The sequence below is a fragment of the Pseudorasbora parva genome, chromosome 13, assembly GCF_024679245.1.
Source record: "Pseudorasbora parva isolate DD20220531a chromosome 13, ASM2467924v1, whole genome shotgun sequence".
In the NCBI taxonomy this organism is placed as follows: Eukaryota; Metazoa; Chordata; class Actinopteri; order Cypriniformes; family Gobionidae; genus Pseudorasbora; species Pseudorasbora parva.
This window is the reverse complement of record NC_090184.1, coordinates 45,437,431-45,463,113: the sequence shown is the minus strand read 5'-3', so window position 1 is coordinate 45,463,113 and position 25,683 is coordinate 45,437,431. Positions and strand designations below refer to the sequence as shown.

General features: G+C 40.0%; 2 protein-coding genes across 2 annotated transcripts; one reads left to right on the top strand and one right to left on the bottom strand.

Annotated features, from left to right (window-relative positions):
• The first annotated feature begins 200 nt into the window (after positions 1-200).
• Positions 201-11,112, top strand: slc35d2 (solute carrier family 35 member D2). The gene is made up of 12 exons (XM_067414577.1): positions 201-556; positions 684-717; positions 1,044-1,130; positions 1,216-1,283; positions 2,113-2,184; positions 3,642-3,710; positions 3,785-3,887; positions 4,929-5,021; positions 5,098-5,165; positions 6,685-6,763; positions 7,175-7,257; positions 10,112-11,112. The coding sequence occupies exons 1-12, from the start codon at positions 435-437 to the stop codon at positions 10,218-10,220; spliced, it is 987 nt and encodes a 328-aa protein (XP_067270678.1). The 5' UTR covers positions 201-434; the 3' UTR covers positions 10,221-11,112.
• Positions 11,113-12,397: 1,285 nt separating this feature from the next.
• On the bottom strand, positions 12,398-22,699 carry znf367 (zinc finger protein 367). The gene is made up of 5 exons (XM_067414578.1): positions 21,929-22,699; positions 18,496-18,646; positions 16,298-16,417; positions 14,787-14,925; positions 12,398-13,382 (listed from the first exon to the last, which is right to left on the bottom strand). The coding sequence occupies exons 1-5, from the start codon at positions 22,205-22,207 to the stop codon at positions 13,133-13,135; spliced, it is 939 nt and encodes a 312-aa protein (XP_067270679.1). The 5' UTR covers positions 22,208-22,699; the 3' UTR covers positions 12,398-13,132.
• Positions 22,700-25,683: the final 2,984 nt, after the last annotated feature.

The window sequence follows — 25,683 nt, the reverse complement described above, 5'->3', positions numbered from 1 at the left end:
GTAAAGCGCTTTGAGTGCCTAGAAAAGCGCTATATAAATGTAACAAATTATTATTATTATTATTATTATTATTATTATTATTATTATTATTATTATTATATAATACAAAGTATAGTGTTAGTGACCGTTAAAACGCGTCATATGAGTCTGTGAAAAGGGCGGGCTTTCACAGACAGACCGTTTCCGCGCCCACTCCGAGACTCCGCCCCCTGTCCTGTTAGCTGTCAGTCATTCTACTACTATAGCTCAGTGTGTCGTTCAATTATTAACTGTCATCGTTCCTAAACAAACTCAAATCATGAGTGATGATTATATGACTTATGTTTACCGTACAGGTTTAGGACTATAGGACACTAAAGACATGTTCGTCTTCAGACCGCCGAAGGAAGAGAAAACTTTGTGGATTGAGGGAGACTGAAGAAACAGAAAGAAAGATGACGTTAGACGACGACGATATTAAAGGCACTAAACTAATGAGGTTTTCTTCCGCCGCGTTTTACGCCTTTTCTTCGTTTTTCATCATTGTGGTGAATAAAAGAATTCTAACTGAGTACAAGTGAGTGTCAACTTCCGGCTTCCATAGTTGAATAACCGGTAGAGCATGTAACGTTATAGAATGAATGTTCATTCATATTAACAATATGATTAACGTTAATTATAACCTGTGTTGCTGTAAATTGTAGGTTTCCCTCATTTATGTTTCTTGGAATTGGGCAGGTGAGAAAGATTTTAATTAAAAAAATTACATTTAATTAATAATTTTGTAATTCATTATTTTCTTCTGCTTTTGTAAATCATAATTAACAGAAAAAACAACTTCTGAGGTAAAAAGTCATGATTATGACATTAAAAGTCGAAATTTTATCATAAAATGTCGATATTATATTTTAAAAGTCACAATTACGAAGTGAAAAGGCAAAATTATGATATACAAATCGACTTTTTATATCAGTTTTCCTCACTTGTGTTTCTGGGAATTAGGCAAGTAAGCAACATTTAAAAAAATGTATTTCATTATTAACAACAGTTTTTTTTATTCATAGATGACAGCAACAATCATCATTCTGTATATTGCCAAAATGAAAAAAGTGATCCATTTTCAGGACTTTGATAAAAGTATTCCAGGAAAGGTAATGTAATGTGTGTCATTTTGTTTTTAATCACACTATCATACTGCTTTGTTTATTTATTCGGCTATATCGTTATTTTATGTAGATTTTTCCTTTGCCATTGCTGTATGTGGGCAATCACGTGACCGGACTGGGAGGAACAAAAAAACTGAGGTAAATAAATAAAAAACAGGAGTTTTGCATAAAAAGAACACTGTACAATGAGTTTCCATTGGTTTACGATATTATCTAACATTGAAAAATACTTCTAAAAGCATTTATTAACCTTAATATTAATCAATTTACTAATATATTAAAATCATATTATTTAATGGAAATTAACCATGAAACATTAAAGAGATAGTTCACCCAAAATGAGTCTTTTTAGGGCGCACAAATGAAGATTTTTAACTCAACCGTTGCTCGTATAATGCATGTGAATGGGGTGTCTTTCTATGAATAAAAAACAACAAGGCATACAAATCCATATTAAACCCTGAGGCTCGTGGAGACACATTGATGTCTTAAGACACGAAACGATCGGTTATTTGGTTATTTTATTTTGAACAGTATTTGTGTTATTTTTTACCTCATATCAGATGAATCCCATCTAGTATTCCCAGCGCCATTACTACCGACGAGTAAGGTCAAAATACCGGCTCGATCATATATATATATATATAGATCCCTCATTAGTGGATCGGTCGAATGAGACATCTACATAAATATGTCTATGACCGTGCTGGTATTTTGACCTTTTGAAACTTCCATTAGATATCAGATTACCAACCCATAGTTCCTCGTTCCTGAGGAAAGTCCCTGTGGAGGAAATGTGGCTTGTAATAGTCAAATGGCTTGAATATAGTTTTCTTTTCATGCTCAGGCATTCTTGTGCTTTTAAGAATCAGTGTAATTCTTTTTGGAAGGATTGATTATGTTTTTGCTATTACATTTTGACCAGACACTCATATGACACTGATGTTCTTGTGTTTTTTTTCTCCAGTTTACCCATGTTCACTGTGCTCAGAAAATTCACCATTTTACTGACAATGATTATGGAATCAAGGATACTGAGGTATATACTTTCATTTATAATATTATCAGGGGTCAAGCACCGATTGTAATCACTGGCGTTCTTGTTATTCTTTCGTTTCTTCTTCTTCCACTCCTGAGTCTATGGCAGCCTATAGAACGAACCGCTTGTGGGAAAGTTATGAAATTTGGCATACTGATAGAGGACTGGCCCAACATTATCTACACCAATTTTGAAGTATCTAACTCACTCCCTGTAGCGCCACCAACTATCCAAATTTGCCCTCATGCTTTTTTTTTTGAACCATAAGGGCTAGAAACAAAATTCTCATTTTGAAATGAAATTTTCATTTCCATCATGAGAATTGAAAACTTTTTCGAACTCTGATTTTCAAGAAAATTAAACCACATCATCTTTAGACCATGCTGACAAGAATTTATGGAACTGAAGTCGATTTGTCGAACCGTTCTCGAATAACGCGTGAACAAATTTTACACAGCGCTTGTGAAAATAGACATAAGTCTATATCTCCGCAACGCTTTATCGTATTCTGACCAAACTTCGTACAGTTCATCATATGCATGACCTTAGGACACATGCAGTGTTTCGACGCAGTGCCCCCTACTGGTCTGGAGATACAAAAAGTGCCTTCTGAACAGTCTTGCCCAAAAATCATAAAAACAACACTTTGTGGTCAAAAGTTATAATAAAAAAAAAATGCTAATAGCTTTTGACTTATTTAACCTATTGTCATAAAACTAGCCTTGATAGATTCCCTGGGTCACGCCGAGAACGTAAATACCAATGTTGCCAAAGTTGGCCTAGCTTCCTGTCCGCCATCTTGATTTAGTTTAGAAACCTACTTTTTTTTAACTCCTCCTTGACCTTTTGTCCGATTTACACCAAATTCAACTCAGATCATCTTCAGACTGTGCTGACAAAAATGTATGGATTTCGTGTTGATAGACGAAACCGTTTTTGTACAGCACAGCAACAAATTTGATGCATGACGCCAAAATTACTTTAAGGCTGTATCTCTTCAATGCTTTGGCATATTAACACCAAACTTTGCATGTGTAATTGTCACCTCGATCTGACCACACCATATCAATTTGGGCACAGTGCCACCTATTGGTAAAAAGTGGTAAACCATTAACTCTTTACTAGTGACTGTATTAATGATTTTTTTAGGCATTTTACCTAAAATATATGCCGAATAGGTATAAATATATGCCATATTAGGTATAATATGCCTTTATTAAAGGCATATTATACCTAATATGCCTTTAATTTCCCATTGTTGCAATTGGTCTGATGCTCCCAGCCATAATGGCAAGACTTTTTGTTTCTTCTTTGTGCTTTGCCCCTAAATGGCTGCTTGCAGCTATATTTATATTAACGATCCAAATGATCATAGTTATATTGATTATACATAATATTGATTTTTACTTCAATGATGCTAAAACGGACCACATAATAAAAGCTGTTTGTTCGTGCAGGAAGAGCTTTCGTCCGTCGCTGGTGTTCAGTGTTCTGGCTATAGTTCTGGGCGCTCTGGTTGCTGCGAGGTACAGTAAATGAATGCACACAAATCATACGTGACAGATATGCATGTGAATAAAAAACACACGCATGTTTTCAGCTCGGACCTGTCCTTCAATGCAGAGGGTTACACCTTTGTTCTGCTGAACGATGTCTTCACGGCTGCCAGCGGCGTTTACACCAAGCAAAAACTGGGAATGGAGGTACTTTATGACAACATTAGTTAAAGTGTTAGTTCACCCAAAAATGAAATCTGTCATTAACTCCTCTCCCTAATGTCGCTCCACACCCGTAAGACCTCCGTTCATCTTCACACACAGTTTAAGATATTTTATATTTAGTCCGAGAGCGTATGCAAGTGTATGCACACTATACTGTCCATGTCCAGAAAGGGAATAAAAACATCATCACAGTAGTCCATATGAGACATCAGTGGGTTAATTAGAGTCTCTTGAAGCATCCAAAATACATTTGGGTCCAGAAATAACAAAAACTACGACTTTATTCAGCATTGGCTTCTCTTCCGGGTTTGTGTTCAATCCTCAAATAAAGATTCAAACGGTTATGAATCAGTGAATCAATTCATGATTCGGATCGCCAATGTCACGTGATTTCAGCAGTTCCAAATCATGAATCAATTCACTGATTTATAACCGTTTGAATCTTTATTTGAGGACTGAACACAAACCCGGAAGAGAAGCCAATGCTGAATAAAGTCATAGTTTTTGTTATTTTTGGACCCAAATGTATTTTGGATGCTTCAAGAGACTCTAATTAACCCACTGATGTCTCATATGGACTACTGTGATGATGTTTTTATTCTCTTTCTGGACATGGACAGTATAGTGTGCATACACTTGCATATGCTCTTGGACTAAATATAACATTTCTTAACATAATATCCGGTGGTGGAACGACATTAGGGTGAGCCATTAATGACATACATTTAATTTTTGGGTGAACTAACCCTTTAAGGATATTTCTGTGAAAACTTCATAAACGTGACGATGACTCAAGAACTGTTGCTTTGACCTTTGCGTATCTCATACATGCATGTGCTGTCAGATCAACGTGACTCGTTCTTATCAAATAACTGAGTAATTGGTACGTTTTGGTTAAAAATACACTTGAAAGTCACGCAGTGCAAACTTTACAACTTTAAACACAACGCACCTTCTGACTGAAGCACAAATCGACAGCCAAACCCTGTACGCAAACACTTATGTTGCCATCTTTCGTTTCAGGGTCTTGGTAAATATGGAGTTTTGTTTTATAATGCATTTATCATTATCGTACCGACTGTCCTGGCGAGCGCCTACACTGGAGATTTACGGAAGGTGAGTGAGAATCATGAAAGATAAAGGAACACATGAGATTATTTCCAAATAACTGATTTTTCTCTCTTGTTTTAAGGCTCTTACCTTTGAAGGATGGGTGTCTTTTACATTCATATTTTATTTTTTACTTTCTTGTGTCATGGGGTGAGTCTGACTCATATTTTTTTATAATTGGATGAGCCATATATATATATATATATATATATATATATATATATATATATATATATATATATATATATATATATATATTTATATACACAAAACACCAATCAGGCATAATATTATGACGGTGAAGTGAATAACACTGGTGATCTCTTCATCTCCTGTTAGTGGGTGGGATATATTAGGCAGCAAGTGAACATTTAGTCCTCAGAGTTGATGTGTGTGAAGCAGGAGAAATGGGCAAGCGTAAGGATTTGAGCGAGTTTGGCCAGATTGTGACGGCTAGACGACTGGGTCAGAGCATCTCCAAAACTGCAGCTCTTGTGGGCTGTTCCCGGTCTGCAGTGGTCAGTATCTATCAAAAGTGCTCCAAGGAAGGACCAGTGGAGAACCGGCCACAGGGTCATGGGCGGCCAAGGCTCATTGATGCACGTGGGGAGCGAAGGCTGGCCCGTGGGGTCCGATCAAACAGACGAGCTACTGGAGCTCAAACTGCTCCAGAAGTTAATGCTGGTTCTGATAGAAAGCTGTCAGAATACACAGAGCAGCTCAGTTTGAGGCGTATGGACCAGTCAGGGTGACCTCTGACCCCTGACCCCGCCGAAAGCACCAACAGTGGCACGTGAGCATCAGAACTGGACCACGGAGCAATGGAAGAAGGTGGCCTGGTCTGAGGAATCACGTGTTCTTTTACATCACGTGGATGGCCGGGTGTGTGTGTGTGTGTGGCTTACCTGGGGAACACATGGCCCCAGGATGCACTATGGGAAGAAGGCGAGCCGGCGGAGGCAGTGTGATGCTTTGGCCAATGTTCTGCTGGGAAACCTTGGGTCCTCCATCCATGTGGATGTTACTTTGACACGCTCCACCTACCTAAGCATTGCTGAGACCATGTTCAGCCTTTGATGGAAACGGTATTCTGGTGGAGTCCATGCCTTGATAGGTCAGCAAAAGGGGGACCAACAATATTAGATCATAAAGCTATGCCTAATCGGTGTGTGTGTGTGTGTATATATATAATTATATAGTAGTGGCTAAAAGTGATGTCCGGCCTAGGAAAATAGGGTCAATTGTTTTATTTGTGATAATACAGAAATTATGATCACATGCAAAAACAAGAAAACCAATAAAATAAACTTTTAGTCTGTTTGCTTTTTGTTTTAAAATGCTTATTTTTTTGCACAGTAAATTTAAACCTGTAGCTGTAGTTTGCTTTTTGCTTTGCCAAATAATTTTGTCAGATAAATACCATAACCAAGTTTAGTGTTTTGTTCTTCCCTCATATTTAAAAAAACACCATGAACTTGAAGGGTCATTAAAAACAAATATCCTCTCCAGACATCACTTTTAATATACAGTATATAAATATATATACTTGAAAACTTCTCAAACCTGTTTATAAATGGGCCTAATTTGCCATTTAGTGGTTATACTTTATATACAATTAACAAATATCCTATATATAGTGTATATTAACTACAGTATTTTCCCATTTCAGGTTTATTCTGATGTATTCGATCATCCTCTGCAGTTATTACAACACGGCACTAACAACGACAGTCGTTGGAGCAATTAAAGTATCCTCACTACTTATACATTTTTATTATTTTAATATACACTACTGATCAAAAGCTTTAGGGTCAGTAAAAGTAATGCTTTTATTCATAAAAGATGCATTAAATTGATCAAAAGTTACAGTAAAAACATTTATATTGTCACACGAGGTACATTTTTTCTTTTGAACTTTATATCCATCTAAGAATTTAATAATGCATATGCAAATCAGCATATGAGAATGATTTGTGAAGGATCATGTGATGCTGAAAATAACAGGAATAAATTACACTTTGCTATATATTCACATGGAGAGCAGATGATTTACACTGAAGGAATATTTCACTATTTTTACTCTATTTTTGATCAATTAAACGCATTTTCAATGTAGTTTATCAATCACACACATGCTCAATCGTGCTTTGTGTTCACAGAATGTTGCCGTGATGTATATCGGCATGTTTGTTGGTGGAGACTACATCTTCTCATGGCCGAACTTCATAGGCCTGAATATATGGTAGGAGACGTCTTTAAAGGGTTAGTTCACCCAAAAATGTAAATTGTGTCATGTGGTTGGACAAACGTCAGACCTCCGTTCATCTTCATACACAGATGAAGATATTAGGCTCAGAAAGGCCTTCATTGACACCAATGCCATTTCCTCTCTCAAGACCCATAAAGGCACTAAAGACGTCGTTACAAAGCCCATCTCACTACAGCGGCTCTACAATCATTGATGAAGAGGCCAGAATAGAGTTAGTGCGCAAAAACACTAAATAACGACTTATATAGTGATGGCCGATTTCAGAACAAAGCTTCAAACCGTTATGACTCAGTGGGTGCGTTTACATGCACATTCTTAAGCCGATTATGCCTAATAAGCCGACAATGAACATGGTCATGTAAACGCGGTAACCCGTTTTCTTTTATCAGTGTAAGGTCATAAACGCCGTAAGAATAAACCGGTCGGAACAGGTTGTTTTTTGCCTCTTACCTCGATTTCACGCTGCATGTAAACGCATTAACCTGCTTTCTGTCGGCTTATTGAAGTGCGCATGCACGATCGGGGACAAAACGCAAACTTAGAGCAGATTTAAACGCATCCAGACAGAGCGAGCGAGCGTTTTAGATGAAATAAGGACATATATCCAGGGTTGCCAACTTTTATGTTCAGGTTGGAGTGAGATTTTTTTTTTTTTTATGGGGGGGGGGGTATTTCGAACTTAATTTAGTATCAATTCATAAGTATATATATAGCTTACTTAATTTAAATGTGCTCGCATTCATTAATATTCACTTGTGTGTGCTTATATAAGTATCATTATTCATTAAAAATATTAGGATACTAAGTCCTAATATGATGCATAAGTTATTAACGTTTTAAAATTTCACATTTAAAGAAATCTAGTGTTTGATCTAAATATTTATTCAAATGGAAGACTGTTTTTGAGCAACTAGATTAGAAACATTTATTAAAAAGCCATAAGGCAACTATAATGGCATTACAAATTAACATTATAATTTTTTAAGCAACAAAATTAATCTAATTTACCTCTTTGAATTGGAATTCTCTATTTTAACCTTAATTACTACACAAATTGAAATATAAATAATAAAAAATATTATAATTAATATATTTTAAGTGGTCATTACTTATGTAGTAGTAGCCTATTTAGTAGCCTATAGATCTCTTCAAAATATTCAATAAACATTATTAAACTAAACACTTAAACACTTATTTAATTGAAAAATAGTAACGGTGTATGGTCACATTTCTCATCTATGAGTGTGACCAATTAGTAAGGAATACCTGAGGGCTATAAACAAGAATAAAATTAGGCTAATGTTAACAATGTTGCATCTCTATCACTCTCCATAATAAAATAATCCTGTGAATATGGCTGACTTAATAATCAATGCACAAGCAGTACTGTTTACTAAAACTTGCTGCCAACACCTGTATAGTGAAGCTGTTGTGTATCCGCTTAAGCCATTCAAATGCATGGACACCGCGCTAGAACTATTGAGAGCTCCATGTACCACATGACTGCGTGCGCCGCCGGGAGATGAGAGAGCATGTTGCAACTCCGCTTTTCAACGCCTCTGGCTTTAACATTAGCGCCAAAACGCTATTCATTGTTTGAATTTCGCATTAAAACTTAATAATAAATATAAAAGCTATAGGCCTAGCTTAGTCTAATATAAAAAGCAGGTTTGGCAGTTTGGCGTGAGATGAAGTTGGGCAGCGTGAGAGCGGGACAGAGCCTGAAAGCGTGTGTGTCACGCCAAATGCGTGAGAGTTTGCAACCCTGTATATCACAAATGCACTCTTTTAAGACCCAGAATATTATAAAGATGTGTTCTCATCTCATGCAGCATTAGAAGAGGTTCAGTCTAAACGCTGCATAACTGCATGAGGAATGAGCCGTAAATCTCCCGCTGACACGCTTTATATTTTTGACGTCACTACATGGAAATAATCCGGTTTTTAATAAAGTTGTGTAAACGCGGTTTACTTGCGTTGTCAGTTTACTGGTTTGCATGTAAATGGGGAAAGCGGATTATTTCAATTAGCTGATTTTTTGAGTTATCAGCTTACTGGTGTCCATGTAAATGCACCCAGTGAATCGATACATGATTCGGATCGCGTGTCAAGCTGCTGAAATCACGTGACTTTGGTGATCTGAATCATGAATCGATTCACTGACTCATAACGATACGAAGCTTTGTTTTGAAATCGGCCATCACTATATAAGTCGTTATTTAGTTTTTTTGCGCACAAAAACTATTCTGGTGTCTTCATCAATGATTGTAGAGCCGCTGTAGTGAGATGGGCTTCGTAACGACGTCTTTAGTGCCTTTATGGGTCTTGAGCAGTGTTGCCAAGTCCGAGGATTTCCCGCGGAATTGGGCTACTTTAACACCGTTGCCACGGGCTGTTTTTAATGTCCACGGGTAGAAGTGACTACAATTATGTTATATTTAGTGCCGGAAATAATAGATTTAGCAGGGAACCCTGGCAAAAAAAATCATATTTACCCCCCGGAATGCATTTTTTTTTATGAAGGAACCCCTAAAAATGCGAGTTTTGGGCTAGGTTTGAGTTACAATTGAACGGGTTTTGTTGTGAAAACCTGGCAACCCTGGTCTTGAGAGAGGAAATGGCATTGGTGTCAATGAAGGCCTTTCTGAGCCATCGGATTTCAACACTAATATCTTCATCTGTGTGTGAAGATGAGCGGAGGTCTGACAGCTGGCCAACCACAGGAGGAATTAATGACAGAGTTTACATTTTTGGGTGAGCTAACCCTTTTAATTACATTTCCACTGCATGCCTGATGTCCTAACGCCGAGTCTCTCCGTGTCCTCAGCATCACAGCCGGACTGATTTATTCCTACATTACGTTCAGCAGCGGCTCAGAAGCAAATGTGCAAACGGCCGAGGACAAACCAACAGAAAATCACTCGGAGAACACATGACTGTGCATCTCAAGGAGAAAAAACCCCAATGTTTTTCACCCTTTTTTAAATAAAAAAAAACATGACAACCAAGAACGATTTATATCATTTAATCAGGACACTAAGTTCGGCTAATGAGTAAAAAAAAAAGCCCGCTTACACATTTACAAAGTCCTTTCAGCACAGCGAACAGAACGTCTCATAAAACAAAACACTCGATTACATTCTGCCGTCGTGACGTAATCGCCTGGGGGGGGCGTTTCGCTTTTACAGGATGCATCCAAAGGGTTTTGGGGAGAATATATTATTATAGACATAAGAAAAGGACAAATAAAACCCAACAAATTTTCCAGTTTTTGCACCAATGGACTGAATTTAAGCATGAGTTCTAAAATGATTTAATCCCGAATTAACTCCTGAACTACTAAATGACACGAAGCACATGAACAGAATGTAGTGTTATAACAAGTGCTCTCCGGATCCTGAATCTCTTTCGATCGCCTCTCTTTGGAAGTGTCTATAGTAGACGCGAGACAAACAGTGATAGATTAATATTATAAGTGCTTCAGTTGATGAACTATACGCTAGCATATTAACGTGTACCTCTGCGATGGCATTTTAAAGCTGGTTAGTTTGACGTTATTGCAAAGCCTGAGCCCTCGTCGCCTGTGGCTGACAGCAGGTGGCGCTCAACACTGGTTTAAATAGAATAAATACATGATTAATCGTGACCAATGGGAAAGCCCGTTTCCACCACTAAATAGAAAAATAAAATGAGAAATTGCGACTTTTTATCTCAAAATTGCATGATAAAGTCAGAATTCTGCGTTATAGTCAAAATTGTGACTGTATATCACACAATTGCGAGTTTATATCTTAGAATTCTGACTTTATAGCATATTTCTGAATTTGTAACTCGCAATTGCCAAAAAAAAAATTAGAATTGTGACTCAATTGCAGTTTATATCTCAGATTTCTGACTTTTAAACAGATTTCTGACTTTATAACAGAATTCTGACTTTATATCTCGCAATTGTGATAAAAATCTGAATTGTGACTATATCAATTGTAGTTTATATCTCAGAATTCTGACTTTTAAACAGATTTCTGACTTTATATCACAATTAAACAAAAAACTGAATTGTGACTATATCTCGCAATTGTGAGAAAAAAACTGAATTGTGACTATATATCGCAATTGCGAGAAAAAAAAACTGAATTGTGACTATATCTCGCATTTATGAGAAAAAAAAACTGAATTATGACTATATCTCGCAATTGTGAAAAAAAAAAAATGAATTGTGACTATATCTCGCAATTGTGAGAAAAAAACTGAATTGTGACTATATCTCGCAATTGTGAGAAAAATCTGAATTGTGACTATATCTCGCAATTGTGAGAAAAAAACTGAATTGTGACTATATCAATTGTAGTTTATATCTCAGAATTCTGACTTTTAAACAGATTTCTGACTTTATATCACAATTAAACAAAAAACAGAATTCTGACTTTATATCTCGCAATTGTGAGAAAAATCTGAATTGTGACTATATCAATTGTAGTTTATATCTCAGAATTCTGACTTTTAAACAGATTTCTGACTTTATATCACAATTAAACAAAAAACTGAATTGTGACTATATCTCGCAATTGTGAGAAAAAAAACTGAATTGTGACTATATCTCGCAATTGTGAGAAAAAAAAACTGAATTGTGACTATATCTCGCAATTGTGAGAAAAAAACTGAATTGTGACTATATCTCGCAATTGTGAGAAAAAAAAACTGAATTGTGACTATCTCGCAATTGTGAGAAAAAAACTGAATTGTGACTATATCTCGCAATTGTGAGAAAAAAATCAGAATTGTGACTATATCTCGCAATTGTGAGAAAAAAAACTGAATTATGACTATATCGCAATTGTGAGAAAAAAAACTGAATTGTGACTATATCTCGCAATTGCGAGAGAAAAAAAATGAATTGTGACTATATCTCGCAATTGCGAGAGAAAAAAAATGAATTGTGACTATATCTCGCAATTGTGAGAAAAAAACTGAATTGTGAATATATCTCGCAATTGCGAGAAAAAAAAACTGAATTGTGACTATATCTCGCAATTGTGAGAAAAACTGAATTGTGACTATATCTCGCAATTGCGAGAGAAAAAAACTGAATTGTGACTATATCGCAATTGCGAGAAAAAAAACTGAATTGTGACTATCAATTGCAGTTTGTCTCAGAATTCTGACTTGTAAACATAATTCTGACTTTATAACAGATTTCCGACTTTATAGCTAACTATTGTGAGAAAAATCTGAATTGTGACTATCAATTGTAGTTTATATCTCAGAATTCTTACTTTATATCACTGATTTCTGACTTTATATCTCGCAATTGTAAAAAAAAAAAAAATCAGAATTGTGACTTTATATCATGCAATTGCGAGTTTATATCTCAGAATTCTGACTTTAAAACTCGCAATTGTGAGTTGCAATTACTCAATTATATTTTTTTATTTAGTGGCGAAAACGTGCTTCCATACCAACGTGATGGGAGACGGCGGTGTGAAGCGAACCGCGCCAGCGAGCCGTTAACCATGTTATCCTCCGTAAATAAGTCTTCATCTTTAGCAGGTCGGTCAGCGCACCCTGTTTCAAAACACACACGCACACACTAAAATCCTTAAAATAAAATAAAAATGGCACACACACAACTCCACCCCCACAAAAAGAAACTCATTTCCACAAAGTGCACAACGAAAAACAAAGACGTTTCATCTGCTTATCAAGCTGAGAAAACAACACGACATTCTTCATATAATGATATCATCTACCATCATAGCAGCCTAAAGGTACAATAGGAAGCAAAATAAGGTGCTTGTAGCTTATATGGACCCGGCAGGGTCTGGGATGTGAGGAAAGTCTGGTGATGCTTTCAGGCGGAGAGATTATTGGCTAGCTCGATTAGTGCCAAGGCCCCGTGCAGACGTTCCCTTTGCTCTTGGAGTCGCCGCCTCGCTGTACCGCCGCCACTTTTCTCCTCCTCTTGCTCCTCCTCTTCTTCACCTTCATCGGATGGCAAGAAGTCCAGGGGATCCTGTTGCTCCTGGTCCTCCATAGTGGTCTTATTCAGAGTCTTCCCTTTCCCCGGCACGGGCGATCGTTGTTCTCTCGTCTGCCAGTATCTGACCAAACAAGCGCAGAAAAGAATTACTATTACCAGATGTACATACATAGCTGGGCTCGACATTAGAGTGATACTCCACCGCTTTTTCATATTAAACTGTTATTCCCTTAACTAAGACGAGTTGACACACACCTCTCTCGTCTCAGTGTGTGCTCTTAATCTCTCTGACGCGCGGTGACGATCTGATAGCATTTAGCTTAGCTCCCTAAGCCCAGTTCATTCACTATGGTACCAAACTCCTCCATGTTTTCCCTATTTAAAACACGAATAGCTAAACGATCAAGTATGATGACAAAATAAAACATGGCGCTTTTCTAAGCGAATTAAAAAGGAGAACTATAATGTGTGGCGGAATAGCACTTCTGAGAGTACTTCGGCTCGGCGCAGTAAAAAGTCACGCCTGAAAAGTCCTCCCTCACATCTCCTCATCCCTCTCTCATTTCTGTCAATAGGAAGAGAGGATTTTTCAGGCGTGACTTTTTACTGCGCCGAGCCGAAGTACCCTCAGAAGTTAGCCTGACAAGCCAGACCCACATCAAGATGTTTGGTCTGGAAACTCACCACTGACGGCTCAATCCGAGGTGCGGATAAACGGCTGTCTTTCAAATTCCCTCTGCACGCGATAGGATAGCGCTACACCAACCAGAGCAACGTAGGTGAAGCAGAGCTCGTTGATAGATTAAACATTCGCCGTATCCGGTCGGCTAAACTCATCATCAACACATCTTCCCTTCGTAAGAATGACTTCAGTGCCGTTCTTTGTTCTTTTCTCAGAGAAAAGCTCAACTCAAGTCTTCCAGAGTCGCGGTCAAAGCTGATTCGAAAGACCGCCGTTCGCCAGTTTCTGTGTTTACTAGAAGCACGCAAACGCAACTCGGCTGTCGTCATTATGGCCCCGCCCACCGACTTTATACACGATGTGATTGGCCCGACAAGAGTTTAGCGTTTACAGCTCAGACGTGTATTGAGAGTTGCTAGATGACACTCGTGGCAGATTAGATTTGCTGCCGCTAGGGTGCGTCTAGATTTCTAGGCTACTCAGAAGTGCTATTCCGCCATACATTATAGTTCTCCTTTTTAACCCGCTTAGAAAAGCGCTAACCCTTTAAATAGATCTCATGTGTGTCACGTTAGCAAATATAGCATTCTAGAGAGCATGTAATTGGAGTGATCTATTGAATAAACAAGTCCAAATTTTTTGGTCGCACGTGCAACTGGATGTTAAATTCAGTTGCACACACTTAAATTTTGGTAGCAAAAGGCAACCATTTGGTGGCAGTCTGGAGCCCTGAATGAGATACTGTAGTAGCGATTAGGGATAGTGTCACTGAGGTTTTAACGGTATACAACTCAAATATATTTTTTAGCCTAGTTTTTGTGCGTCTTTTGCTGGTTTACTCACTTTGTCAGCCATTCGGCCACAGCCTTGTTATCGGCTCCTTGTGATTTTCCCGTGCCGCCTTTAGGCTCCTCACGCTTCAGCCTGGCGTACGGGTGTTTTGGGCAATGCCGGTTAGCATGAGTAAATCGACTGTTGCATCCTAAAACAAAGGAGTCAAAGGCGTTACACAAGAGAAACTACAGCATTTAGACATCACACAACACTCTCAATATCAATTAATAACCAATATGGATATTTAGAAAGCAAATCAGAACTTATTTAAAGTCCCCATGAAACCCAAACAATTGAATATTTCATGTTTAATATTAACGGTGCAGTGTGTAAGTTTTATTGCGAATTACAACCGTTCACCCATCCCTTTCGAAGCACATAGAGAAGCTACGGTGGCCGACACGGGACAAAAATGTCATCGTCTGAGACAGGAGAGAGTAGCTGGCACTCTGTAGAGAAGTTTGTCCGTTTAGGGCAACCGTACAAAACATGGCAGCACAAAATGGCAACTTCACTGTACCCGCAGTGTGTCGATAGAAACGGCTCATTCTAAGGTAATAAAAACATAACATCTCATTATGTAAGGTCTTTATACTCCACTGAAAACATAGTTATGCATATGATATTGCATTTCTGTCAATAGAGCCTCATAAATACTACACACTGCACCTTTAATGATATTTTGTTACATTAATGTGTCTCGTAATCTTTAATCAGAATAACAGTGTCATCTTCTCTCTGATGACGAGGGGCGGGGCAACCTGTCACTCACAGGAGATCAGCCAATAGCAAACCACAACCGTCCAATCAATTCCCCACAGGCACAATCAAGCCCCGCCCTACATTACATACAACCATGACGTCACACCCCCTGTTTGTATAGCGTCAAATAACTAACTAAAACTAAAGTTATTTAAAGAACGAACACGTGAAATGAAATCAGCGTGGTAAAAACTGCCTACAATGACAGAAACCATCTTTGGGGGAAAAATTCCCAAAGTTTAATTTGATTGTTTAGTTTGTCTCGCGTCCATTAGAATACATGGAGGGGCGGGGCTTATGAGCTGTACTGGGACCAGCCACCAGGGGCGCAATCAAGACACGTCAGCTTCAGTTTTCAACGCGAATGCGGCACGCTTGTAACGTATCTTCATGTAATCAAAGCTGACAACTTATTATTTTTTATGGAATATTGTAGTATTTACTATGCATAAATCCATCATCATCACTGTTTTAAACTCATGTTCTTGGTAATCTTGAATCAGAATAACTTCATCTCTACTCTGATGATGAGGGGCGGGGCCACTTGTCAATCACAGGAGATCAGCCAATAGCAAACCACGAACATCCAATCAATTCCTCACAGACACAATCAAGCCCCGCCCTACATTTGCTCTTGTTTGAGAAGCGATTCACTCGATATACGGCACAATAGAGAAGAAAAGACCAGTGTGACTTCTGTTTAATGGGGACTTTTCATCGGCTGATCTCAAAATGGCCAAATTTGTCGTGACGCTCACCTTTCTCTGAGCAGACGAAGGGCTTTTCTCCGGTGTGGAGACGCTGATGGGTCTTTAACTGTCCGCTCTGGACGAAAGCTTTCCCGCAGTCCGGATAATCGCACAGATACGGCCTTTCCCCTGTGACAGAACGAGGAAAGTTTACATTTACATTTATGCATGGGCGGCGGAACCAGTATATTTTTTCCCTACTATGGAAGTCAATGGTTACAGTTACTGACATTTAACAAAATATCTTCCCTTGTGTTCAGAAATTCATACAGGTTTAAAACAACTTGAGGGTGAGTAAAGGATGACAACATTTTCATTTTAAAGTGAACTATCCCTTTAAACATGTTAGACGCTTCATTTCCCCTTTTCTAATATTTTCTCAATTTTTATTGAAAATAAATGCCTTTCCGAACTGATATGTGATGGGAAAAGGGAGTAGAGCGAGTCTGACAAAAGGCGGATTCGAACCTCAGATCGATTTGCGTCAAAACTTGATGCCATGTGTCTAAAGCCGGGTGCACACTGTGTGATTTTGGCCACGATTTGGCCGTCTGAGACAAAATCAGCAAATCCTAAAAGATTCCTCTGATCCTAGGCTAAAATCTGACGTCTTTGATCGTTAGTTTGACATGTTCACCGGCAGCCGATTAATGAGCGCTGCGATCAAATTTTACCTCAGACGAAATTCTGGCAGAAGATTTGCCGGTCAATCCTGCAGTGTGATTTCACGGCCGTCAAATATCTCGGTTTTTCAAGACAAACTATGACCAGAACAAGAGCTAGAGATTATTTGTAGCCATCATGACAGTCCCGTGTGTAATGCAGCTCACTGTCACTGAGCGCTTCATTCACTGATGATATAAAACTCCGGACGAGTTTTCTTGTGTGTGTCTGTTTTTAGCGCGCCTTGACTATCAGTCTGACATTAATGCCAACTGAGATCTTATGCTGCGTTCACACCGCACGCGAATGACGCGAATAAATCGCGCTATTCGCGCGAAGTTGGACGCGTGAACATTTTGAATCCATTCGCTTCATTCGCGCGTCAAATTCGCTTCATTCGCGTGTGACATTCACTACACAACAGGCGCGAATTTGCGTCATGGGAGGGGGTTCTGCTAGTCATTTTGACTGGGTCACTTGACTTCTTTTCTGTAAAAAATACTACTGTTAATGTGTGACAAAACGTAGTTTGAAGACTTTTTCAGGCGATAATATTGTTGTTTAATGCTCAAATCTGTGTTTTTTTATACAAAAAGTGCTCATTCGCGTGTGACATTCACTACACAACAGACGCGAATTCGCGTCATGGGAGGGGGTTCTGTCAGGCAGCGGTCGTCGGCAGAAAGACTATCCGAGTTAAGGCTGCTCTCACCGGGGTTGATGAGCGCTGAGCTCCGGTGATCGCCTGGGTCTCACACCTCCGAAAACACCAGATCAAATTTTCAAATAGGAGCTCTCTTAATAAATAAATCACATATTTGAGCTTTAAACAACTACATTCTCGCCTGAAAAACTATTAAAAGTACATTTTGTGACACAATAGAGTAGTATTTTTAAATTACTCTGGCCTCTGGGTTCCCCTATGGGTTTCCCATCCGTCACTTCACCACGTGACAGCAGTAGCAGGCTCCTCATTGGTTAATGCGGCGCGAATATCCGCCAAAGTTCAGATTTTTCAACTTGCGCGAATCACGCGTTCAAAACGCTCAATTCGCGTGATCATTGCCGCTTCATTCGCGCGAATCGCGCCATTCGCGCCGCTCATTCGCGCCGCAGAATGCCTATTCGCGTCTCTGCATTGACTTTACATGTAAATCACTCGCGCGAATCGCGTCATTCGCGTGCGGTGTGAACGCAGCATTACAGTGTGAAAGGCTTACATCAGCGATCATATTCATACAGTCTGACAAGCAACATTCGCAAAGGATTTTGAAAAATCGCTGTGTGCAGGACCCATTACCCCTACACTATAGCCAAGGTTAATAACACTGATTTCCGTAATTTTGTCTGGCCCAATCAATCGTTTGGTAAATGGCGGTTTATTTGTATTTTATGTAAATATGGCATCTAACGTTACTTCAGTAAAAAAAATTCTGAGAGGACCCACCCACTTTTTATTTGCTTCTGACGCCCATGCATTTTTCAGACGCTTTTATCCAAAAGTTAGCTCCGGCTCTGATCTCGGAGCGTAAACAAACACTGACCCGTGTGTGTCCGTTTGTGCGCCTGTAGCGACTTCTCTCTGGGAAACACTCGGTTGCAGATGTTGCAGCGGATGCGGCTGGTTGAGTTTTCGCCTTCGTTGATCAACTCTCGGACGGTGTCGGCCCGCGGGCGTCCTCGCCGGATCCCATCCTGCAATAATCAGGAAAATCCACGTTAGACTCGTGATATCCATACGCAAAATAACACTGATCTCATGAAATGGCATGTGTATGATTCGTATGCCATTTTGGCGTGCTATCAAGAGGCATAATCACTTTTTAGCGTGTTTATCAACGCCATTTCATTCTTTCCCCTTACACTGCCCCTACCCCTAAAACTACCCATCACACACACACACACACACACACACTGCCCCTAAACCTACCCATCACACACACACACACACACTGCCCCTAAACCTACCCATCACACACACACACACTGCCCCTAAACCTACTCATCACACACACACACACACACTGCCCCTACCCATCACACACACACACTGCCCCTAAACGAACCCATCACACACACACACACACACACACACACACACACACACTGCCCCTAAACCTACCCATCACACACACACACTGCCCCTAAACCTACCCATCACACACACACACACACACTGCCCCTAAACCTACTCATCACACACACACACACACTGCCCCTACCCATCACACACACACACACTGCCCCTACCCATCACACACACACACACTGCCCCTAAACGAACCCATCACACACACACACACACACACACACACTGCCCCTAAACCTACCCATCACACACACACACTGCCCCTAAACCTACCCATCACACACACACACACACACACACTGCCCCTAAACCTACTCATCACACACACACACACACACTGCCCCTACCCATCACACAAACACACACTGCCCCTAAACCTTCTCATCACACACACACACACACTGCCCCTACCCATCACACACACACACTGCCCCTAAACCTACCCATCACACACAGCCCCTAAACCTACCCATCACACACACACACAAACATACACTGCCCCTACCCCTAAACCTACCTATCACACACACTGCCCCTACCCCTAAACCTACCCATCACACACACTGCCCCTAAACCTTCTCATCACACACACACACACACTGCCCCTACCCATCACACACACACACTGCCCCTAAACCTTCTCATCACACACACACACACACTGCCCCTACCCATCACACACACACACTGCCCCTAAACCTACCCATCACACACAGCCCCTAAACCTACCCATCACACACACACACAAACATACACTGCCCCTACCCCTAAACCTACCTATCACACACACTGCCCCTACCCCTAAACCTACCTATCACACACACTGCCCCTACCCCTAAACCTACCCATCACAAGAAACATTCTGCATTTTTACATTTTCAAAAAAAAACATAATTTAGTATGTTTATAAATCCATTTACCTAGTGGACACACACACACACACACACACATAACAGTTTGTTTCGCCGTAGACATTCACGTGGATAGCTCAAAATACGTACAGATAACACGCCACTTGGGTTTAGAAAGTGGCGTGTATGTTTACACAAAGTCATGAGAAGTCATGTTTAAAATAAACACTATTGCCATCCGTAGAGCCGATGTTAAAGCCGTTTGCAACATTATTTTTGCTGTTTATTACTGTGAAGCTCGGTAACAATTTATTATACATGTACTTTACCTTAGTAATAACAGTAAATAATGCACAATTACAACAAACTAACCCTCAACCAAACCCTATAGTAAGTACATGTAGTTAACATTACTCAGTACTTTAATAGACACTGATCAGGCATAACATTATGACTAATATTGTGTTGTTCCCCCTGACCCGTCGAGGCATGGACTCCACTAGACCCCTGAAGGTGTGCTGTGGTATCTGGCACCAAGATGTTAGCAGCAAATCCTTTAAGTCCTGTAAGTTGTTGTGACTTGTTTGTTCAGCACATCCCACAGATGCTCGATTGGATTGAGATCTGGGGAATCTGGAGGCCGAGTCGACGCCTCAAACTGGTTGTTGTGCTCCTCAAACCATTCCTGAAGCGTTTGTGCTTTGTGTCAGGAGCATTATCCTGCTGGAAGAGCCACAGCCACCAGAATACCGTTTCCATCAAAGGCTGAACATGGTCTCAGCAATGCTTAGGTAGGTGGAGCGTGTCAAAGTAACATTCACACGTCTGTTTGATCAGACCACGCCTTCGCTCCCCACGTGCATCAATGAGCCTTGGCCGCCCATGACCCTGTGGCCGGTTCTCCACTGGTCCTTCCTTGGAGCACTTTTGATAGATACTGACCACTGCAGACCGGGAACAGCCCACAAGAGCTGCAGTTCTGGAGATGCTCTGACCCAGTCGTCTAGCCGTCACAATCTGGCCAAACTCGCTCAAATCCTTACGCTTGCCCATTTCTCCTGCTTCACACACATCAACTCTGAGGACAAAATGTTCACTTGCTGCCTAATATATCCCACCCACTAACAGGTGATCATCAGTGTTATTCACTTCACCGGTCATAATGTTATGCCTGATCTGTGTATAATTACACTATAATAATGACACCGTAATAACCATAAAGTGTAACCCAAAGCTCTATAGAAATTAAGCTGACTTTTACTTCTTAAAAACCATGCATAACATTATATATTTTTGCATATTTATTAATACACAACAGTGCCATATTAACAATAAATAGTGATACAATAATCTTTTTAAAGTGTCATACTTTGTACACATTGTAATGATGTAACAATAACTTTACTGTAACAATGCACATAATGCATATCAATTCTGTTCTATCTTTGAGAATCATCTTTACAGTTTTTTTTAAAACTGAAACTAGTAAGTAAGCAAAATCCGTTTATTTCTGCCTAAACATTTTAACGGAGTAACATTAATCAAATAAAAGAATCCATTTTTTTTCTAATGCTCTAAAACAATGTAATGACACGAAAAAAATACTTTTAAACCCCTTTTTACTGGTTCTCAGGAGGATATTATTAACATGTTATAATGCAATAACAAATAATCATGTTATACGGATAGTGATACATTTATGTAAATACTCATGTGTCGTCATTTTTTTCATAGAACAATGCATATGAAAACATATCAACGTGACATTATGTAGCAAGTGGAGTTTTCTAGAACTATAATAGCTAACGTTTTGGCGCGCACGTCTGACGTCATGCCCAACTTCCAGCTGCCGCACAATGGAGGAGAATTTAAAATCCCATTCAGAGCGCGCGCGTTTTACATAATGTAGCAATTGTGCGTGCATTAAACCGAATAAACACTCAATTTCGCTTTGCATTAATTAACGCTAGTAAAAATAGATGTGTGTGTGATAGTGTTATAGAATACAGAATGTGTTGGTAAAGCGTACAGGCTCACCTTTAAGTGCTCCGGGAGGGAGTTGAGCTCTGATTCGGCGGCGGGAGAGCCACTGTTTCGGGTCGGCGAGGCGGTTCCGCTCCCGGATCCGGGACTAAGGGTCACATTGTGCGCGTTTTCCCCCCAGCGCCACGGGTAAACCATAAAGTCGCTAAACCCGGGGCTGGTGGGCATCAGAGAGTCCGCTTTAGGTTTAATCGGGGTCGTTTTGATCACGGAAACCAAAACTCTTTTCGGTGAGTCGTTACAAAATATCACTTGATGTTTGCTGTCAGCCATCTCCAGTAACGGATAAAAAAACTGGATATAAAAACCGTTAAATTTAAAAACAAAAATTCAAATAAATGCCGTTGGAGGAATTTCCCGCCGTTAACGTTCCGCCGTTAGTTGTTTTATATTAAAGTCAGTCATTCCCGATGTTACATGTATCAGTGTTCAGCGCGCGGCGCCTTTGATTCAGCTCGCTCTCACTGGCAGGAGTTGATACAGTGACCCGATCGCACTCGGGATTTTCCCGCGTTGGAAATCGCGCCCGAGCGCACCCACCGGCCAATCGGTGAGGAGGACGTTACAGCGCTTGCGCCGGACAACCAATGACAGGACGCGGTGACACTCGCGCAGCGCACAGTAGCCAATGACAGCTCGCTGGACGCGGCTACACTTTTAAATATGGCAGAGCGCGCTCTTTCTGACAGACGTGGCCGTTGTCCAATCGCATGACGCCGGGCGGGGTTCGCGTGAGTTATTTCCTGTAGCCGAATGTCTCCCGCGCATAATGTTTACATTTACATCGATTTAAAGGGAAAGGCGGGCGGTGACAGTGGCGCGAACGTTACGTAATCAAACCGTCTTTTGTGTTTTAGCAGCTGTCTCTCCATACAGCAAATGTGCGCGAACACCTGTTGCCAGATTACATTAATATCTGTCTGATTTTAAAGAAAGGGACTTTTTTTTTTTGCCCTGTGATGTCAATAATATTGTAAGCTATAAGGACGATTTTTTATGTAGGGAATAAATGATGATGCAGTCAAGGATTAAAAACACGTTTGTGTGTATTATTCTTAATAGCATTCCAATTAGTTATTTTCTGGAGATATCACGCTTAAATTCTCTGTAAAGTTATTATTTTTGATTGACACGATCTGATTTAGCAGTGAAACACTGAGGTTCTTTTTAAAACTATAAAGTTTATATTACAATTTTAAAAAGAGCCAATGTAAACGACATTAAAACAGGTCTTAAGTTTATGCATTTACATTTGTTCCTCTGCTTCTGTAGATTTTTAAACATAATTTTAGCTGTTGCAGTCACAACAAAGAGTATATTTTTATCTAAGCCTAATTAGAACACACACACAGGCAAAAAAGTATTTAGTCAGCCACCAATAGTGCAAGTTCTGACATTTAAAAAGATCAGAGAAGCCTGTAATTTTCATCATTTCATCACTTCAACTATGAGACAGAATGAGAAGGGGGAAAAAAATCCAGAAAATCACATTGTCTGATTTTTAAAAATATTGGTGAAAAATAAGTATTTGGTCAATAACAAAAGTTAATCTCAATACTTTACCCTTTGTTGGCAATGACAGAGGTCAAACGTTTTCTGTAAGTCGCCACAAGGTTTTCACACACTGTTGCTGGTAGTTTGGCCCGTTCCTCCATGCAGATCTCCTCTAGACCAGGGATGTTTTGGGGCTGTCGGATTTTCCAACTCCCTCCAAAGATTTTCTATGGAATTGAGATCTGGAGACTGGCTAGGCCACTCCAGGACCTTGAAATGCTTCTTAAAAAGCCACTCCTTCGTTGGCCGGGCGGTGTGTTTAGGATCATTGTCATGCTGAAAAGACCCAGCCACGTTTCATCTTCAATGCCCTTGCAGATGGAGGTTTTTACTCAAAATCTCACGATACATGGCCCTCATTCATTCTTTCCTTTACACGGATCAGTCCTCCTGGTCCCTTTGCAGAAAAACAGCCCCAAAGCAGTATGTTTCCTCAGCATTCTTTCTCCTCCAAACACAAGTTGAGTTTTTACCAAAAAGTTCTATTTTGGTTTTATCTGACCATGACATTCTCCCAATCCTCTTCTGGATCATCCAAATGCTCTCTAGCAAACTTCAGACGGCCCCAAACATGCACTGGCTTAAGCAGGGGGACACATCTGGCACTGCAGGATTTGAGTCCCTGACGGCATAGTGTTACACTAATGGCAGCCTTTGTTACTTTGGTCCCAGCTCTCTGCGGGTCATTCACTAGGTTCCCCGTGTGGTTTTGGGATTTTTGCTCACCGTTCTTGTGATAATTTGACCCCATGGGTTGAGATCTTGTGTGGAGCCCCAGATCAAGGGAGATTATCTGAGGTCTTGTATGTCTTCCATTTTCTAATAATTGCTCCCACAGTTGATTTCTTCACACCAAGCTGCTTACCTATTGCAGATTGAGTTCTCCCAGCCTGGTGCAGGTCTACAATTTTGTTTCTGGTGTCCTTTGACAGCTCTTTGGTCTTGGCCACAGTGGAGTTTGGAGTCTGACTGTTTGAGGTTGTGGACAGGTGTCTTTTATACTGATAACGAGTTTAAACAGGTGCCATTAACATAGGTAATGAGTGGAGGACAGAGGAGTCTCTTAAAGAAGTTACAGGTCTGTGAGAGCCAGAAATCTTGCTTTTTTTGTAGGTGACCAAATACTTATTTTCCACCATCATTTGCAAATAAAATCTTTAAAAAAATCAGACAGTGTGATTTTTCTGGTTTCCCCCCTCCTCATTCTGTCTCTTATAGTTGAGAGATTCCTGAAGCATTTGTGCATACCTGTCAAGTATCCCGTTTTGGCCGGGAAAGTCCCGTATTTTACCCTTCTTTCCAGCCTTCCCCCCTATTAGTATTTTCCCGTAAATATCCAGTATTTTAACCTGCGTTATTAAAAAATAATAATACCGGAGTAAAAAAAACAAAAACATTTCCAATCTGAGCTCTGTAACTAGCCTCGCGATAACTGCCATCTGCAGTAGCCTACAGTACTTTCGCGAGGTTAGTGTGTGAGGTCAGATGACGAGTGACAACGTGGGGATAAAACAAAAAAGAGACGGATGATGGACGTAACTAACGATAGAAACGGAAGGCACTCCTGCCAAAAACCCAAACCCTCGTGTAAATACCTTGAATGGGACAGCAAATGTAATTTTCTGAAGAGGAGCAGGTGGGGGACAGTCACGCGTTCGTAAGTTTTGTAACTGCGCATTCAGCATCTCAAATCCGCATCGTGCGACAGCGGAAGATCTTTTAAAGTGACAGTAACCACTTATAATGACAATGTAAAGAACAAAAGTAATTGCTCACTTAATATGCTCTACTCTTGAGTAAATAACTTCAGTACCTTTAATAAGGATTAATCTATATAATTCATAACTTATACAGTGCAAACTGATAACAATTTATGTATATTTCCACAGGTACAAATAAAATGTATTATTATTATGGGTTTATGTATAGGACTATGTTTTAGAACCAGCATTAACTTCTGGAGCAGTTTGAGCTCCAGTAGCTCGTCTGTTTGATCGGACCCCACGGGCCAGCCTTCGCTCCCCACGGTCATCAATGAGCCTTGGCCGCCCATGACCCTGTGGCCGGTTCTCCACTGGTCCTTCCTTGGAGCACTTTTGATAGATACTGACCACTGCAGACCGGGAACAGCCCACAAGAGCTGCAGTTTTGGAGATGCTCTGACCCAGTCGTCTAGCCGTCACAATCTGGCCAAA